Here is a 20516-nt window from a genome sequence, read left to right on the forward strand (position 1 = left end):
ACACAGAATCAAACAGATGTGCGTGTGTGGCTGAACTCTCACAAGCGTTCACACCATAGACACTAGCATGCAAACACACATACACATTAGAGTCAGTAAGGAATGCTGATAGAAGCTATGGTTGGATACGCTGGTTGGACTGCACATAAACAGTGGATGATTTAGCCTCAAAGGCTGCACACACTTTCTGTTAATGCACACATGTACACACACTATATATATACTCAAGTATATCCACACAAACACAGCACTCAACGGGAACATATAACACACACACATGCTCGGATGACATTGTTATTGCATTCCACTAATGAAATTAAGCCTATAAATGTAGCGCTCGGTTAGGCAGATAAAGCCTGAACTTCCGTCCAAACAGAGGGAAAGGAGGCGAGAGACAAAGAGTCAGAGTAGATAGAGAGAGGAGGCAAAGTTGAAAACAGAAGGGTCAACTTTACAGAGAGGGCGAGCGATGAGAGACAGATTACAGGAAGACAGAGGAAGCGGGGACGCTGGGGATGTACAAGGGGGTTATTTGTCAGATCGACTCCAGATTTGCACATCCTGAACAACTAAAAGGGAAACTCCAATTGGAGGCTTTGATAACAGCTGGTGGTTGGCAAAAATAATAAGGTGGTGTGAGGGGACTCTTCTGAGCAGCCCTTGAGATACAGTATCAACAATATTTAAAAGACAGTTCTGTTTATGGCAACTTAGGTCTTATTTTTGTAGTTGTGTCCTCATTTCTGTCAGTAATACATTATGTACAAAGTGATATATACATACTCACAATGGACTGATTTGATAAGTGTCATCAGGATAATCTTAGATAAATTCTCTCTGAAATTGTCTTTCAAACCTGTGAGACTTTTAGGTTTGTAAGTGTACATTTTTATGTGATTGTTTACTAGGGCTATCGGTACTTGATACCTTTTAAGACCGAAATAACGCAGTACCATGTAGTATTGAAACTTCTCCAGTCAAACGATACCTGCATTCAAACCCAGATCTATAAGAAAAAAACAAAATCACTATTTGTATGCTTTTGCTCGCAGCCAATCACCGCAAGCGCTCTTTAAATTGAATGTGTGTGATTGGCCCACTACCGCAGCAGCAACTAGAGGTCGACCGATATGGGTTTTCTCTGGCCGATGCCGATCTTTAGAAATCAGGGTCAGCCGATGGCCGATTAATGCTGCCGATTTATTTTGGCCGATATGTGCTTGTTTTTAAACCTCTATTTGAAAGATAAAATCTACACGTGTAGCCTATACTTCAATTAAAAATGTATAATGTAAAAACATACTGTAGCCTATATTGTATAAATAATGTATGAAAAATATAGGCCTATTAAATAAATGAAACAGGTAAGAAGAAAATAAACTTTGTCAAATAAACCTTTCAATGAAAAAATAACCTTTAGTGCACTTAGCAGCATTTATTAAACTTCTGAGAATACAAATCTGCAAGCTTCACAGAAAGTGACATGTTATTATTAATCTCAACACTATTTCCTCCTAACTCCTGATGAATCACATAAGACTAGGGCTCTCTAAAGTCAGTTCTTGTTCACCTTGTTTGTTAGATCATTGTTCATTTGTAAGTGTTTTAACTGTGTTTTGGGGATCCTACTGTTACATGTCCTGTTGACCTCATTAGGATCTTATCTGAGCACATTTCTGTCATTCAAACAACTCTTAGTTGTAATTTAAAACTCGTCCAGCCAATTTAATAAAATTAAGGGTTTTATTCGTGCTCGAGTCCATAGATGCAGTTAATGGATAGCCTACAGGCACGGAGAACTGAAGGCTCTGTTAGCAACGATTAGCTCCGTTAGCGCAGTCTATGGTCTGAACCTGAAGTGACTATGCGAGACACACTGCGCAAGAATTCACGAGGGGAGGGGCTGGAGGCAGCTGGTCTATATTGGGTCTGGGCGCACTGTAAAAAATGTCGCCTATTCATGTTTTTAACACTAGGCTGCCCGCAGATGCGCCTGCTTATTAATCGGCTTGATATACTGGGATATTGGCCGATGCCGATTATGTAAAAAAAAAATGCCAAAAATCGGCCGATTAATCGGTCGACCTCTAGCAGCAACAACCCACACAGTCTGTGTTGTGGTGAATGTGGTGTACTGTAAATAAGAATAATCAAATTAAGTACTCTGCTGGTATCGGTATAACTTTAGGGGTACTGGTATTGGTACTGGTATCATAATTTTTAAACAATACCCAACCCTGTGTTTATTGTTGTCTAAAGACACAATGCCATTCAGTATCACATTTCCGCTAATAATAGTAAATCTATTGCTTATTACCAAATCAGAGTTTGTGTGTACATTATATATTGTCCAGCCGACACAATAAATAAACTCAAACTTGTTAAGTTAGTACAATAAAGGATTTCAGATCCTCCAGCTCTAGATTCAGTCTATGTGTGTTTGTCTTGTTGCACTGGTAGACTGCAAAAGGCCACAGGCATGTCACTAAATCATTTAATTTGACTTTAGGAGTAGAAACGGCAGTAACCTCCTTCACCCTATTTTTCCTTCAGTCTTTCAGACACAGGCCGAAGGCAAACAAACAAACACACACACACACACACACACACACACACACACACAACACTAACTGTAAATTACAGGGAGGCAGCAAATCATTCTCTCATGCACTCCCGTGACTCAAACATTTAGTTCATTCTCTGTTGCGCTCTGCAAATTAAAGTGTGCACAAAAGGCTTTTAAATGTTGGCATGCATCACATTGTGTTATAAAATGATGTGGCATTGATGCCAAAGCTTTCTGGGATAATCATCAATTATGCCACTGGTATTTTGCAAGCATGTGCTGGTATGTGTAGAGTGTGGAGGCAGCGGGGGCATCGAGGTTCAATCAATTCAACAGTAAAATGTAAAACACAGCAAGGATAAAGCAACAGACTTGACCTATGCACAGAATAATGATGAAAGGTGTGTCGTAAATAAATGAGCACTGGATACAAATTGTATAGTGTATGGCACAGCTGAATGTACCCACCATAAAAGAATAAAGGCTCAGGCTAGGATTGCTATACTGAGCGCATAATTTATAGGTAGACTTATATGGCTAGAAGGGTATGACTTTCAGACCAAAGTTACTTAGGACTTCATGACTGCATTTACATAATTCATGATGTTGGAACATTTCACATCCCTAGGAGCATAGTATACAATATATAACGTTGTTTTGTTAACTATTATGTGAGTAGAAGATTTCAAGAATAAAATAGACGTTACTTTTAGTCAATGAACATAACCCAAGTGTGCTGTTCCCTGATCCAAACTGACCACCTGCTCTCTTCCTTTGGCTGTTCAGGTGGAGCTATCTGACAGCACCTCCCACACCATCACCGATGCCTATGCTGGGAAGGAATACATTATCCAGGTAACATCTCCTGTCCTGCGACTCTACCTGATCATTTTAGACCTAGTCTCGCGTTGCCAGACCTTCCTCCACAGCGGGGCGGAGGAGGGTCTGGCTCCACACAGCATTCCGGGATGGGAGAAAATCGTACTCTGGTTTATTGGCATTTCTTTAAACCAATCACAATCGTCATGGGCAGCACTATGCGCCGGACGGAGCCTCAGTGCCGCTGCAAAATAGCATCGGGAAGGAACTTGTTTTAGCTAGCTAGCTGTCTGGATTAACCCTGCAGTGATCTGAGGAGCAGTTAGCCATAGTCCTCATAAATCCACCGGAGTTTAGAATGCCAACACAAAGAAAGAGGAAGGTAACAAACATCTGTCCGAAAAGAGGGACATTCGGTGGAATTTCCGGCAGCACCGGACCAATCCCAGAAGTGGAACGTCATGGATATAGACTATTTAAGACCTGATACAATGGACATCCAATTCTGTATTCTCTACGGTACTGTAGCATTCAGGGACAACAACAGTTACTTTTAAAGATGCAACAAAGCTTGGAAACAAATGAATAAATAAACATGTGTAAGTGATAAGATAGGTAGGGAAATGTCTGACAGTACAGTCTCTTACCCATTTTTGCAGATTGATTTTGGTCTTTGCTTCCTATTTTTCATGTATACTGCCTGTTCTTGCACATTCTACTGACTTTTCAAATGATACTTAAGCTTATTAATAAACACTTCTAATTAACTAATGACTGTCTCCTGTGCTTGTGTTCCAACAGGTGGCTGCCAAGGACACAGAGATTGGAACATGGAGTGACTGGAGTGTTGCTGTCCATGCTACACCCTGGATTGAAGATCCTCTGCCGATCACTTCCACAACTGAAGTAGACTTTCCTACCGGTAGGTCACAGCCCCAGTTAAAGCTTGTACCTTATTTTCTTAACCTAAGGGTCGCTTTCAGAGTTTGTGACTTATGTCAGCTAAGAAAGTTCAACATTTTAAAAAAGTAATTAGTGTTCAAACTGTACTGTATGAGCTGAGAACATTCAAATTTCTGAAAACACTATCCAATCCACACCGCCAAGAATGAAAGCAGGTTTTCTTGTGTTGAACTTTCTGTGATTGAGGTTTTCCAATGCATTATAGCATATCCACTTTAAAAACAAACTCTCTCCTTAAGTCAAAGACAAATCAAATAAAAGTCTCACTGACTAAACTGATGAAGCATTTATGAATGAAAAATGCTCTCTGTTCAAATACATAAAAGACCAAAAACAAAGGTCATGATACAATGAAATATATCGACCAAGAGTCTACAGCCGTGCTCACGGATCTGTGAGGCTGTACTTAGGCACGGCATTGCTTTGAGCTTAATGCTAACATGCTCATAATGACAATGCTAATATGCTGATGCTAAGCAGGTATAATAATAAACATGTTCACCATCTTAGTTTAGCGTGTTAGCTTGCAAACATATTTTTTGCAAATGTTGACCTGCTGATGGTGCTAGATGGAAAGTCAGAGGATCACCGAAGTGCTTACAATTCTTCCCGTGAGGGACATGAATGTGTGTACCAAATTTCATATAAATTCATCCAATAGTTGTTAAGACATTTTACACCGGACAAAAGTGGTAGGCCGCTGCTAATGTGGCTAAAAGATTCATGTTAGAAGGATAGAATAAAGATAAGAAAAGGCTAAATGCAAATAAGTATCAAACAGTAGCCTAAATTGTATAGAGATGGTGTGTCATGAATAGCCAATGATACACTTATAAATATAAAAATTGACCAATTCAAAGAGAGAAGGATAGAGAGAGAGTTGGTAAGGGCTTACATTGAGATACCACAATAGTATTTCTATGATTCGGTTTGTTTTTTATCCGTCTCGTAGTCCATCAGGTGAAGAAATCATTATGATGATAATAAAGTATTCCTATAATGATTGTAACATTGTTCTTTGTGCCCACGGCTGTCACATTGTAAATTTCATGAACCAGTTAGGTATGAAATTAAGTTTGCTTAATAACTTTCTTTATCATTAAATTGAGTACGCTATAAGCATTTGATGGCCATGAACTTTTATCGCAGCTTAAGCTACAAGATCCAGCAGCCTCCAGGCAAGTCGACACACATGAACCTGAGCGCCTGAACACGGCCTCGGGGAAACACTGTTCCATCTTTTAAAAAAAGCTCACGTCCCTCCTACAGCCTCAGATTGACTCACCTGCAGTATACCAGCACTACACTTTCTAGGTTTTAGTTATGCATGACAAATTATCATTTAATATTAAATTCATCAGAGATTATTATATTCTGTGTGTCCCTTGACACACACACACACACACACACACACACACACACAAGGATAAAAACTATCTCTGGGAATTATCTAGTTGGCACCTCTTCAGCATGTGGCATGAGATCAAGGATGGCTCTCTTGTCAAATTGAAATCTCTCAACGCATTGATGATCCCTGAACAACAAGACACCCATTCCAGATCTGATCACTCTCCGCCATTCTCTCCGACCACGCTGGAATAGCAAAGTACAAATGGAAGGACACATTTTAAATGAATACTGAATACTAGTGGAAGGTTTAAATTGCAAACCTGCAATAATCATGATCCTGAGGGTTTATCTACACCATCACCAAGTTGCATATCAGGCTATCAAACACTTTATTATATAATATTTAAAACGCTGAAACTTTCATGTCTGTGTCACCTCTTTGCTACTCTTGCATTGCCAGACCTTCCTCCACAGCGCCGTGGAGCAGGGTCTGGCTAGCCCACACAGCATTCCCGGATGGGAGAAAACCATGCTCTGGTTTATTGACATTTCTATAAACCAATCACAATCGTCTTGGTCGACGCAAAGCATCGGACGGAGCCACGGTGCCGCTGCAAAATAGCCTCGGGAAGGAACTTGTTTTGATGGAACGTGTACGTTCAAAGGCTGTTTTAGTCGTGCAACAGAAAACTCAGATTGGACAGATAGTCTAGCTAGCTGTCTGGATTTACCCTGCAGAGATCTGAGAAAAGGTTAACCATAGTCCTCATAAATCCACCGGAGTCTAAAATGCCAAAACAAAGGAAGCCCAAGGCAACGGATATCCAACCTAAATGAGTGAAATCCGGCGGAATTTCAACGGCAACGGAGCAATCCCGGAAGTGGAACGTCGTGGATATAGACTACCTTTTTTCAGCTTAAGGTGGTGCGAGGTGTGCTTTTGCACCTGTAACCACACCCTATAGTGATGTCACAGTGCACTGACCACACCCTAAGTACACTTCAACATCATTGCAACAACTTGTTGGCAAAAATGTAATTGTTTTTTAAATTTCTTGCAGAGGTCAAATTTAGGGAGAGCAATCAGGATTATTACAGTCTCACTGTATACAGCTCCTGACTAGAGCAGTAACTGTACCAGGCAAGGGAAAAAGCACGTACATCGGTCAGATACCAATATGCTCAGTTTTAGGATCAATATGTCCGTTATAAAAACGCTCTCAGCAAGTGTCCAAAGAAATCATTTCCACCACAGAGGAGAATCTCTTTATTGATAGGTTACAGCCTGAATCGAACCACCAACTTTAACTATATTATACCACATAACTTTTGGGCAGACAATCTACAGTTCTTTGCTTTTCACACTCAAAGTGTATCTGCTACACTAAAGATTTACATTTTGTTCCTCACACCAATACAGGCTTCACAAACTGCAAACCTTTTTTTATTTTTTTTTAACCTGGATTTTCCCTCAAAAAACTAAACCTAAACTAAAAACTACCTCCACCTCAGTCTTTATGTTTTTAATACTAATAATATTCTCCTAATAGCAGGTCTCAATCAATCAGTACAATGTGATTATAAATATGATTTGTGAATAAATAACAGTGCACACTAATGTAGCATTCCTTTCCATTATCATTGGAAAGCATTTTGGTTGAACAGCCCCTGACTTCACTGTGCCCACCTTAGTTCTGAATAACCAACACTGTTGCAATAAAGATAAAGTCACTTGAGTAAGCTGTTTATTTATCAACTGGTGCAACTTGAGTTTTACATCAAGCAGTTTCATATGAGGCAAAGTAGGGGCGAGCAATCATACAGCTGTGACTTACTGACAATATGATCCAAATTTGAAATCTTTCTAAGAAAAGATTCTGTCTGTCTTCCTGTCTTTCTCTCCCTCTCGTGGCCTGTCCATTAACATTTCTCAACAGTTTTAAAGTCCAACAGTGACTCCTGTTGGTCACGAGCAGCACAGACCACTCTGAATGTGCTTACACATGACTAGAAACACACAAACAAATGCTAAACAGCACACACATACTATGCTCTAACACTCCCGCACACACACACACACACACACACACACACACACACACACACACACACACACACACATAAACAGTGCTACACACATACACAGTACCTCCCTCTGATACCATACAGTGTACACACACTCACACATAAACACTGACTCAGTACACAGTGTATTATTCTTGTTCTCAAAGAAAGAACAGAAGGTTATTGGGATTCACCTCATGCCTCTTCTCGAACCAGCTGCGGCGATCTGCTTCCCTTCCCTCTCTCCTTGTCCCGTTCTCTTGTTCGCTCTCCCCACTCCTTTTCAGTCTTTTTCTTACTCTTTTTCTCTTTTCCTCTCACTTCTCTGTCCATTGGTTACTCACTCTCTTTCTCTTACCTTTTGTCACCTCACCCTTTGTACCTTTCTCTTTTTCTGGCCTTCTGCCACCTTCTTCACACATGTTACTCGCTGAGCGACTGATTACATCTGTTGTAGCTGTGTGCAGCTATAACTGCTTTGTTGATATCAATAAAGTGATTTCAGGTTTGGTTGTCGTTCCCATTGATGGACACCCCATTTCTCCATGTTTTTTTTTTGCCCCTCTGGTCTTTAAAATAAAAACAGTTGAGAAATAAGAAACGGTAGGTACTTTTCTGTAAAAGTTTAAGTTTAAAAAACAACAAAAAAACCACAACATCATTTGTCCGGGAGCCCTATTTTACAGAAATTTCAAAAATCAATCAAGTAATTTTTCACTTTCCACTTTCTAATTGAAACAATTGTACGTGAATCAGAATCATGTAATCACGTAATCAGTAGGGAAAGGAGGAAAATATCTTATTTCCAGAATCAGAATCACGTAATCAGTAGGGAAACAAGGAAAATATCTTATTTCCAGAATCATAATCACGTAATCAGTAGGGAAACAAGGAAAATATCTTCTTTCCTGTCCACAGTTGGACCAATAAACACAAAAACAATTCACCCAGGGCCAACTTTTTTTTCTCAGCTGACCACCTTGTTAACGTCTACACACTGACCAATATTTCCAGGCTGCTCAGTTGAATAGGTAATGAACGGACTTCCTGTGACTTATTGATTGTGTGGTTTACAGTCGAAACACACAGCTACACTTTCTCCATTTCCTCTCTGCCTTGTTCCCGTCTCTGCCACATTTCCACTTTCTCCTTTTTTTTGGTGTTTGTTTCCGTTTTTCTCTGTTCATGGATCAGCAAGAACAGGTCGACCGTACCTCATGGAGAGTTGCACTTAACGCGCCCGGTCTGTTTCCATCAACAGCCTCATTTTACATCAGAAGGATAGCGCAGTGACAGACGGACGACATTTAGAAATCCCATCCTCAGTGATTGGACCATCGCTTAGCAACCACATTCCAGGAAGTAAAAAGCAGATATAGTCGAGGCTTAAAAAAAGTTGCAGACATCCTTAGTGTTGCAACCATTTAAGATATACGTTTCGGCCTCGCCCACTCTGCGAGACAGAAACTGGACACTGTCTAGCACCAAACAGGCAGCACTAGATATCACTTCTTATATCCTTCATGTCTAGAGCTATTTATAAATGCTTAGTTTCTGCATAATAAGCAGAAACCACCACAGCTAAAGGTTGAAGCAAATGCTGAGGTGCCTTAAGGTCCTCTTCTGCTGCATGCTGGCTCCAATACATAGGAAAAGCACTCCCTTTGTTATACTTATTATGTCATTAAGGTGATATAAAGTATTGAAACGGGAGGTGTTATTTCAGGCGTTCGGGATTCTAAAAGTAAAAATCTCATTCAATTCCTGGACAATGTTAGGTGAAATATGTCTAATATAGTAGAATCCAATCATTGATCCTAAAAAGTAGGTGTATGCACGTCTAAGGGCAAGCGGTAGAAAAGGCTTTGTGGAAAATACATGCACGTTTAATCTGCTCACTTCTGGAGATAAGGTCAATTTTGGATGACTCTGGCTATGTGTTTTGGTTTTCTGCAAAGACAAACCATTTTGTATTCACCACAGCTATTGGTGCCTCTGACTGGCTTCTTCTTCATAGCACTGACAATTGAGGCTCATAAGTACAGTATAGCGCTATTCGCCACACCAAACTAGCTTAAAAAAACAGCATTTCTCCGAAAAAGAAGATGAGTAAATAAAACTCATGGCCATAAATAAGATCGTCCTACAGTATTATTTATCCAGGAAACTCCTGTGTTTCTGTGTGGAAATCTTGGAGAATTTACAGTGGGAGAAGAAAACATTGTCTCCTCTGTTGAGATTTCTCCACTGACTGACACAAACTGGCAACAAGCAGAACCTAAATTGAAGCTTCAAAACAGATCATCTCTGATGATCCCAGATGCTGATTTTCTTCTTCTTTTACCTTTGAATATCCTAAAGACTCAGACATCAACATTATCAGCTTAAACAGTCAGAGTAATTGGAGCTATAGTCATTCAGTAAATGTAATCTCATTAACTTCTTTTCCCCATGTGCATTCTCCACATCCTTCTTGTTTTTCTCTTGTTTTTTTGTACAATCTCCCTCTCACTTCCCTGCCTGCTCCGCTCCTTCTCTCCTCCTTTACCTGTTTTTCTTCCCCGCTGTTGTTCATCAATCTTCTCTCCCCGTCACATCATTGTCTTGTCTCCCTGTCCCCAACTACCTTGTTACATCAACGTACACCCCATAACTGTCTCTTCTTGTCGCCACGACATTAGGTCTGCATAATTCGTATTTCCTCCACCACTCCGAAGCAAAATGCTGTGCTGCAGGCGGGATAGTATTGCACTGAGCTGCTGACTATGTTAAATGTGTCCTAGTTCTCTCTCTCTCTCTGGCTATTTCACACCTGGCTGCTTCTTCCCGACTCCCAACACAGTACTACACAACAGTCATTAATTGGAAGGAGAGGGAAATCATATTCTCTCTCCAGTAACAACAATAATGTTGGTTCTAGACTGAGCTGCAAACAGTGTGCATGAGTTAATATCTACTGTGCTGCCTGCAGCTCTAGCAGTAGCCCCGTTTTTATAAAACATTAAACCGTGATATTTTTATTTGTCAAGCTATGTAAAACCAAACTGAAGCACTAAAAACTGTTTAAGCATATAGTCATTTTAAGCATATTTATGTTTGCCACAAGCTTTCAAGTACCAGCCCCATACACTTGCACGTTACCGTATTGGCTGGGAATGTCACTGTCAGTGTCAATTGTTTCTGTTTCTTTAAAAAGAAAAAAAAGGATAATTTTTGTATTGATTTATTGTTCTGGTATTTTACCAGGGCATGAATGGTTTTGCTTCCAAGTATGAATTCTAAAATCTCAGTGCAGTCAAATGCAAACAAACAAAAGTCAGCAAAAGTCTCAAGTCCTCAATTGTGTGACTTGAATTGGAATGAGTTGGTCTACAGCTCTGGTTATGTGCTGTAAAATCAAAATATGCAGCGTTTTATGGGTGTGTAAATGGGTAGATTTTGTATCCGACCGTTTCTTATCAGCAGATGTGTCCTTTACCTCAGGGTTTTTTCCTCAACCTCTGTTTCCCTTTCTCGTATTTCTGTCTCCATATTTTATCCATCTATCTATTTTGCTCTCTTTTTTTTTGTCCTGTTCACTTCATAACTGCCTTGACATAAGTCCCATATTGATTGTGCTTGCAGATTAGAATTGATTCCACTCTGCACTGTATTTTTCCTTTCTGTTTGGTTCTTCCCCGTATGATGAGCGTTTTTCAGTGTCCATTCATCAAAATGACATTTTGGGTGTTTTGTCCCTTAGGAACAAAACGATTGTGTGACTCTGTAAGACCAACCAAAAAAACTAAGGAAAAGATTTATTATAGATTTAGAGGAGTTTATTAAAAATATGCTCAGTAAGGTTTATTTTGTTTTCTGCTTGTTTTTCCAGAGACTAAGACCTCCCCCATACCATCCTCCAACGCACCACAAAAGGCTGAACCTCCAGTGGGCAGAGCTGCCAGGCTCCTCACATTTTTCTCTCCTTTGCTGTTAGGAATGCTGCTGCTGTTCATGTGGTGAGCAAACGCACACACACACACACACACACACACACACACACACACACACACTTGTAATGAGTCTACAACCCCTCATCTTTGAATTGATTATCAACTCAGTCATTTAGTCACATATTGGCAAGACGATGCATGTCTATTGACGCCCAAAAGCACGTATAATAGAACAAGAGCCACAACGATTGGGTGAGTTTGTTTTATGACCCAGCGGGGCATTTGTTTTCATATGTTTCTGCAGAACCCCTGAAGGGATTGAGGTAAAAATCCAATCCAAAGCTGTCCCATTTCATTAATTTTACAGGTTTCACTCTGTAAATCATGCCGTAATAGTACATCTCCAGTCGAAGATGTAGATATTGAAGAATGAATGTTGAAAAGCTTAATGTCATGGGTTAGAACAAAGCTCGCTGTAAAGGTGTGCAAAGAGGAAATGCTTTTTGCAACCTATCTAGTATTGACTAGACTAGACCCTCACAGACCGTTCGTGAATACCGGTGCTTTGTCGCGGCCCTCGGCATCAGATACCGACACACAAGGCACTCACGTGCACTAAGAAGCATACGTGGCCGGACCTGCAATCAAAACAAAGAACAGAGAAGCTCAGAAACAACACACACACAGAGGGAGTGTGACTTCATTCTCTGCTCAGGACGCCATTACTCCACTATATCTTTACACAGCAAATTGTTTTTTGCTGCTATATTAATGTTCTGCATATCGAGCAGACCCCCTTGTAACCCCACCAAATTATATTAAACATGGCTGCATCTCCAACTAAACACCTGCTGCTCATTTTAACTACTGGAGGATGAAGCAAACCAGGTTTAGTTGGATGAATATGCTAAAGACAAAATTATGCCAATTTCCTGACCATACCCTCTACTACAGCGAGTCCAACTGGGAATCTGTAGTGTGCTGTTTAAACACAGTATTATCTCTTCAGAGCATGAATAATGGATCACGATTTGTTTTTGTAATACAGGCCAATGCTAATTTATAGTTCTACTACACCACAGTTCAGAGGGAAATATTATTCTTTTTGCTCCACTACATTTATCTGACAGCTACTAACATCTACTTTACAGATTAAGATTTAGCATACAAAAACATTTGATAACCATATGAAATACAATGCATAATTAAAGATTAAACCGTGGTTCCTACATGGTTCAATTTATATAACTACTTGAGGCCTGAAGTCCAAAAACTGAATTAGTGTATACACGTGGTTTTAAAAATGCATCCCGGGCGATTGGATCACAAGTGCACAGCACTAAATACAAGTGTAAATGAGCACCAAGATGCATTGTGATCCGATCGCTCAAACCACTTGCGAGGTGTTACGGGGTGCATTTGACCACGCATCTTTTTGTAGTGTAAACGCTAATGCATCCTGATGCGTCCCCGATAAGGACGAAATACGAAAATACGTCATTAATGCAGGATGTGCTGGTTGTTTTGGTGACAGTGCACCAACGCTCTATAACTATTTTACGACGAGTTGGGCATAATCGTCCATCATTTTGCCCTATGGAACGAGATGTGTTCGATTCTGCTGACAGCGATTTCAGATCACCGAAATGCATTTTAAAACCAAGTGTGAACAGATCCTTTAAAAGGGCCCGACCCACAGGCTGGGAATTGGTACTTTCACCTATAGTTAAAAGGTTAATGACCGACTGATAGATGGACAGATACAAACATAAACAACCAGTATAAGTACTAACCAATAACAGGTTCTGTTTGCAGCTTGTGATGCCTAATTTGTGCTTGTGTCTCTTTCTCCAGATGTAAATGTTGTATTCTTGAAGGGAGTAGGAGGAAGAAGAAGAGGAGGAGGAGGAGGATGATCTTTTTTCTATTTTGCACATGTTTCAAGGATACAGTGCATTGATCATTTCTGTCCATCACACAGTTACTCACCGAGATTACTTAGACATGAAACCAGACGATGATAATGCGATTCAGCATTTTTTAATAATGGTGACAAAGAAATTCTTCAGAGGAACTTTTGAAAGCGGCATCATCATCAACAACAGCAGCAACAGGAGCAGCAACAACCACAACAACAGCAGTGATATCAGCATAAACTTCTGTCTTATATTTCCCCCTGGTGGCTTCCATGGGCCACAGCAGACTTTGTTTGGCAGACAACAGATTGGGAATCTCCTCTTCAGAGCAAGAAAAGCTTCAAAATCCTCATTATCTTTTTTTTATTTTATTTTTTTTTTATTGATCGATAGTCTTCATTTTCACTTTTTTGAAATTGCAGCACCGTACAGACAAACACACACATATATAGAGCATTCGTGTGTGTGTTTGTGTGTATAGTCCCCGTAGCAGTCCCCATACAGCTAAATCATCATGCCAAAGACTCAACTTCACCCCCCAACAAATTGATTCCCAAACAATTCACTGAGCTTCCTGAAGCCTGTGTCTGCCTTCGTCGTGGGTTAAAAAGCCCAGAAAGTTATGTGCGTCTGTGTGCGTGTACACAACACCTGATTGATGCCGACTCAAACCGTATACGAATGAAACTTGGGACAAGTCTGAGGAACCCCTACAGCTCCTGTCTGGTAACAAAGAAGCCACAAAAATACTCAATCAGACTCTGAATCTGTCAACTCCCAACGACTGAATCAAAATGATGGAGCAAGTGTTTTTTTTCGATATGAGGACTAACACTTTGAAGAATTCAGTAAGGGTAGTCTGGCTTATTTAGGCAATTAGCTTTACACTCTGCTTTCAGCGACTGGCAAAGAGGACCTGGATTGTAAAACAATAAATAAAGTGGATTTGAGACTGAACACTTCTTTGCCCACCCATTTGTTTTGGTTCAACGATGACAAAGTTGGTTATTGAAACATTGGAACGAGCTATGTTGGTTTTCCATTCTGCTCTGTGTTGTAAATTACAATTACACAAAACTGTTTGCTTTCCAAATTCTGACGCCTTTACAAACGTTTTGCAGTTTACACTTCAATAGCCAATATCATCAGTTAATATTATGTTATTCAAAGGAATATTGATGTGTTTTGTTGTATTTTTTCTATCTTATGGACAAAAAAATACAAACACACATATAGGATTTTAGTTTTTTTTCAGACATTCATAATGGCTTAATTTTCCTTGATCCTATTTTGTAAACTATGATATGTAACTTTAACATTGAACAAAAAGTTTATTATTTAATAATAATAATAATAATAATGTATGTAGTAGCAGTAGAATGTTGTAACCTGTACCTGGGGTCTTTTTTATAGATGTATATACAATGACAGGTTTCAACCATTAAATGTGACCATTTCACAATGAATGATGACACACTGGCCTCATACTCATTTTGCCTTTTGACTGATTCACTGAGAACACAATATATATATATATATATATATATATATATATATATATATAATATCAGTGCTGTTATTCTGACCGGGTGATCCAGATTATTTTCTCCTGGTGAAGCAAGAATGAAACCACCGCATGAAAGTGAGGTGTAAATGCAGAGTTTTAAACTGGCATAAAGACACAAGTAACTTTTCAATGGAGTAACAATGATGATGCATTTCTTACTTCCCACAATCTGCCATAAACAAACACTGCTTAATTTCCAAATCAATACTTGTGACCTTGCAGAGAATGTTTTTCTCGCTTTGCCTCAATGAGTGAAGTATATTTTACAGATTCAGATGAGCTATATTGGCATTGCATGGATTAAAGTTCTGTTTAGGTGTGATGCATCACTCTGTATTCACTTAATTGTTTGTTCCTCGGCACTTAAAATGTATCCTCGGTATTTCAACATGTATCCATTCTTTTTTAATTGATTTCATTATGCATCAATCATTTTTCATTAGTTATGTCCACTTTAGCAACTGATTTGAGCAACTTTGAGAAGTGCATTTGTAAAAGGACGCATGAAGTTAGTTTCTCACTCGATGAAAAGGCCAATGCTAACATCAGCATGCTAGCATGGTCAAAGTGACATGCTAATGTGGAAGTTTAGCAGGTATGATGTAGCATGACCATTGTATTTTAGCGTGTTAGCATGCTGACATTTGCTAATTAGCACTCAACACAGGTGAAAATACAGCTGAGGCTAATGGGAATGTCATTAGTGTTGCAAGTATGCCAACATAGATCAAAGTATTGGACAAATTTAAGTTTAGACCTGATAATAGTGCTAGAGAAAAAGTCAGGGGATGAAAGTAATCGCAATTCATCCTCTAGGAAACATGCATGTCTGGTCCAAATTTCACAGCAATCCAACTTTCACTAAAAACCAATAATGTCAACCAGCTAGAGGAAAAGTGAAAGGACCGCCAAAGTCATCACGATCATTATCTGAGGGCAATGAATGCCTTCACAAAAGCATGACTAAAAATGAAATAATTTGAAAAACAGACACCTGTATGATCATCTGCCACTTTTTTGCATTGTGTTTTAGAGGTGCATTTATTTTAAGGAAGACATAAAGTCATTCTTCATCAATGGAACAAAAATTCTGAGTAAGGACTTGAATCACTCCATATAATATCAAAAGAGTATTAGTCCTTTTGAATCTACTAACAACAACAAAAACTGTTCTGCAGCTCTGCCACATTTTCCCTCTTTGTTCTGGTTCTCAGGTCTGTACAGATCCCTGTTCAACTTCACCTGTTGAAGACCATCTTTTTTATTTGAAATCTTTTTAGTCATGCTCACTTAACCCATCTGACATCACCATGTTCACATCTTGGCAGATAACTCTCTCAGATTAATACAATTATCAACATTAAGCCTGATTCAATCAGGAATTAAGAACAAATGAGCTATGTTTGGTCAAAACTCTACAAAACTCGCTATCACTCTCTGTGCTTTCCTCTCTCTTAAGTCTGTCTTACACTCGCTCCTCTGTCTTTCAATATTCTGACAAGTTCTGGCAGGCCGATGTGGAGGCCAAGGACAAATCAATACACCATATCTAACAGCTGTCAGCTAAAGTCCTCTGTGTGTGTGTGTGTGTGTGTGTGTGTGTGTGTGTGTGTGTGTGTGTGTGTGTGTGTGTGTGTGTGTGTGTGTGTGTGTGTGCGTGTGCGTGTGCGTGCATGTGCGTCCGTGCGTGCATATGAGTTTATCTACTGCCGTGGTATTGCATTCATTACTCCTTCCTTCCTTTCCTTTCCTTCTCCCCCTGCTGGGCTAGGGCACATTGTGTGTGTGTGTGTGTGTGTGTGTGTGTGTGTGTGTGTGTGTGTGTGTGTGTGTGTGTGTGTGTGTGCCATACAGAGCCTGTCAGTTTCAACAGCCTTGCTCTGCTCAAATGACTAGTTTGACCTTTCACTGATAACAGGATGAATGACACAATCTCTCCTTCCCTCTCACTTCTGCCCTAGCTTCTGGCTCTCACCTCTTTGAACACTCAACTTGCTGTCTCTCCATCTTTGCTCTCCATGACTTTGTCTCTCCATGACTTCCTATATATATATATATATCTGTTTTAACATTCCTGTTTCTGTCTGTTTATCACACTCATACTTTATAAGTCCTACTTATTCAAAGTGCCTTCCCTTGTCCAAGCATTATTTCACCAGTTTATATTTTATACAGTTTTGAAGCCACATATACAGTATATGATATACATCAAAACCAGTTCAACACAATGCAATTCAGTACCACACCACAGTAACAAACATGTAGTCAGTCTTGTATAAAGTACCTGAAAGCAGTACTTGAGTAAAGGTACAAGTATCTTTCCAGAAAATTACTTTGGTAGAAGTTAAGGTCACCTTTCAGAATATTACTTGAGTAAAAGTCTTGAAGTATCTGGTATTTACTGTACTTAAGTAATTAAAAGTAAGTTTATGATATTAAATTAAGTATTATAAGAAGTAAAAAGTAAAAGTGAAAAAAAAAATGTATTATGAACTTTATTGTGGCTTCCTTATAGTAAAGCATAATATTCAGGGTTTTCACACCTTCTTAAACATCTAATTCAAAGTCTGAAATCAACAAAGAGACAAACAGAGACAGAATTTTCTTTTTTTTGTTCACTCCAACGTACGAAAACATTTCTTGCAAGTAACAAGTAACGAAGATGCTTAGGGGAAATGTAGTGGAGTAAAAGTATACATGTTTTTTAGGATATATAATGGAGTAAAAGTGAAATTTCCAGAAATAAAGTACAGATACGTGAAAATTAAGTACAGTAACAAAGTATTTGTACTTTACAGATAGAGTAGGTCTAGACCACATTTTATAATTTACAAAGACCCAACAATTCCAGTATTAAATTAACACCTTGTTAGAAAAATGGTGATTTACATTTTTACCGTCTTATTATTATTAAAACTGTTTGCATAAGAATACCATATTATACACAGATTGTACTCTAAACAAGATACCATGGAGCCATCAACTGTACTTGTCTGAGCACGGTGTGATGCTGAGGAAAGAACAGGCGCTCCCTGACTGAGAGAAAGAAAGACAATGACTTCATTATGACTACATGTATATTCCACTTCTGTTACAAAAGCAGCTATAGAGCGCTTTTTGAGCCAGTCATATTTTGTGCTACCGGTCAGTTTTCGTTCCTACCCTCACCTATGGTCATGAAGGCTGGGTCATGACCGAAAGAACGAGATCCAGGGTACAAGCGGCCAAAATGGGTTTCCTCAGGAGGGTGGCTGGCGTCTCCCTTAGAGATAGGGTGAGAAGCTCAGTCATCCGTGAGGAGCTCGGAGTAGAGCCGCTGCTCCTTCGCGTCGAAAGGAGCCAGTTGAGGTGGTTCGGGCATCTGGTAAGGATGCCCCCTGGGCGCCTCCCTAGGGAGGTGTTCCAGGCACGTCCAGCTGGGAGGAGGCCTCGGGGAAGACCCAGGACTAGGTGGAGGGATTATATCTCCAACCTGGCCTGGGAACGCCTCGGGATCCCCCAGTCGGAGCTGGTTAATGTGGCTCGGGAAAGGGAAGTTTGGGGTCCCCTGCTGGAGCTGCTACCCCCGCGACCCGTTACCGGATAAGCGGAAGAAGATGGATGGATGGATATTTTGTGCTTTGCTGTAAGTGCTAGAATTTGACTCTACTTGTAAGTAAACAGGTTTTGAGATAATTCCAGTGTTTCTGTCCATTCCTTGGTAATTAATTATCTTAACCTCTCAAAACGTTTTAACAAAAACTGGCCAATATAAGCTTTGTAAAGGTAGAATATGTGGCTGTGCTGTTGTACTGGATTGCATTAGATTGTAGGAGTACCTAGTAAAGTGTAAAAATAGCATCCATAATGTTTTTAACAAATTCCACACAAAAAAACGCACTTGTAATGAATGCTCAAACCAACTTATTTTTCAATTCTTGCAACTTTGTCATACTCTAAACTAGCTTAGCTCTACGTTCAAACCGTCAAATTAAAAACTTGTTCATTTTATTTATTCATTAATTTAACACAATTGGAGAAAAGTGAAAAATAATGCTGCTTTTGGCCACTGGAGAGCAGCAGAGACAACCTCTTTCAATGTGCGCTGTCTATGGTGCTGATACATTCAAATGCATTCTCTAGCTCTGTGCCTCTCTTCAAGGTGCAGAATCATTCAGACGCATGGTTTATCCCACTTCTTTGATATAATTTCTCCTCTGTCCCTGTGTGACCCGCAAATCAATCATCATGATGGACTGTCCAGTTCCTTCACTATGTGCAAAAGGGATAGGTGTAGTAGTATGTCACATTAGCAAACATTTGTTAGTGGGTTTTGACATTCTGCTTGACCAGGTGGTTAGAATCCTGATGTTCACCTCTCAAATCCACCAATCACAGCAATTGGTGTCCGACATGTTAGTCACTGCAGAATTCTGCAGGCTCATTCTCCAAATTGTTGTGATATTCGTGATTACATTGATCTAGTAACTCTTTTCAAGAACAGAGGCTTATTGTCCTTAAACAGATACATTCAGAACACATTTAGACCATTAAACAAAATCAAGCAAAATATGCAAGCTTGGTGAGTCACTGTGTCCGAGCCTTTCTGGATTTGAAAAAGCATTTTAAGGATACGATTAGGCTTTTAGCATCAGGTTTCTCCGGAAAGAAAACATGCAGACAAAATACAAAGCAACTGTGGACACTATACCTCCATTCAAAACACAGAAATAGAAAAAAACAACAAGGAAACATGAAGCTCAGTGGTACAATGAGTCACTAAATCACTAAACAGGCACACAGAGGTTAAATGGAGAAAAAGCTAATCCCAGATTGAATTTGAAATTCTAAGAGCTATCTACTGAGGAAGTCATTCAAAATAAAGAGAACCAGGCTCATTAAAGACATCCCATTAAAGGGGATTTAACAGATATGATCTTCTTTAATAGATACATTATTAAAATTGGATTGTACATGAGTGGTGGAATTTAAATGTCTTGCATGGCAAGTTTCAGCATTTGAACTGACACACCTATTTAAAAAACCTGCACTCAGCAGGTTTGCCTAATTTGAAATACGGGAGACATTATTATCTACCAGGTAGGCTTTAATATTGGCATTATTCTGCCTGTCATATTCATGAAATACAAATACTGTTTTAACAAAAACTAAAAGCAACATTTATATGCAATATAACCTCATAGGTTTCATTCAACAGCACATTTTATATCCTGCAACAGTGTAAACTATTGTGAGATAAGTAAGCCATTACTATCTGACAATGGACACCTCGAAGGGCATTAACCTGCCAAATAAAACATTTTTAAACCAATATTTTATGTTTTATTGCGTTTTACAAT

At 39.4% G+C, this 20516-nt stretch overlaps 1 protein-coding gene and 1 long non-coding RNA gene across 3 annotated transcripts in view; both read left to right on the forward strand.

Moving 5' to 3' along the window:
• cntfr (ciliary neurotrophic factor receptor) overlaps positions 1 to 15084 on the forward strand; it is a 268851-nt gene extending 253767 nt beyond the window's left edge. For both annotated transcript variants that reach the window (XM_031292668.2, XM_031292666.2), the window contains 4 exons: positions 3353 to 3421; positions 4187 to 4307; positions 11634 to 11760; positions 13549 to 15084. In XM_031292668.2, the coding sequence (XP_031148528.1) occupies positions 3353 to 3421; positions 4187 to 4307; positions 11634 to 11760; position 13549 (318 nt within the window). In that variant the 3' untranslated portion in view covers positions 13550 to 15084. The remainder of the gene's footprint in view (positions 1 to 3352; positions 3422 to 4186; positions 4308 to 11633; positions 11761 to 13548) is intronic.
• Positions 1 to 20516, forward strand: part of LOC116045153 — an 810130-nt gene that overhangs the window by 323252 nt on the left and 466362 nt on the right. The gene's annotated exons all lie outside the window — the stretch shown is intronic.

This window comes from Sander lucioperca, chromosome 14, assembly GCF_008315115.2.
Source record: "Sander lucioperca isolate FBNREF2018 chromosome 14, SLUC_FBN_1.2, whole genome shotgun sequence".
In the NCBI taxonomy this organism is placed as follows: domain Eukaryota; kingdom Metazoa; phylum Chordata; class Actinopteri; order Perciformes; family Percidae; genus Sander; species Sander lucioperca.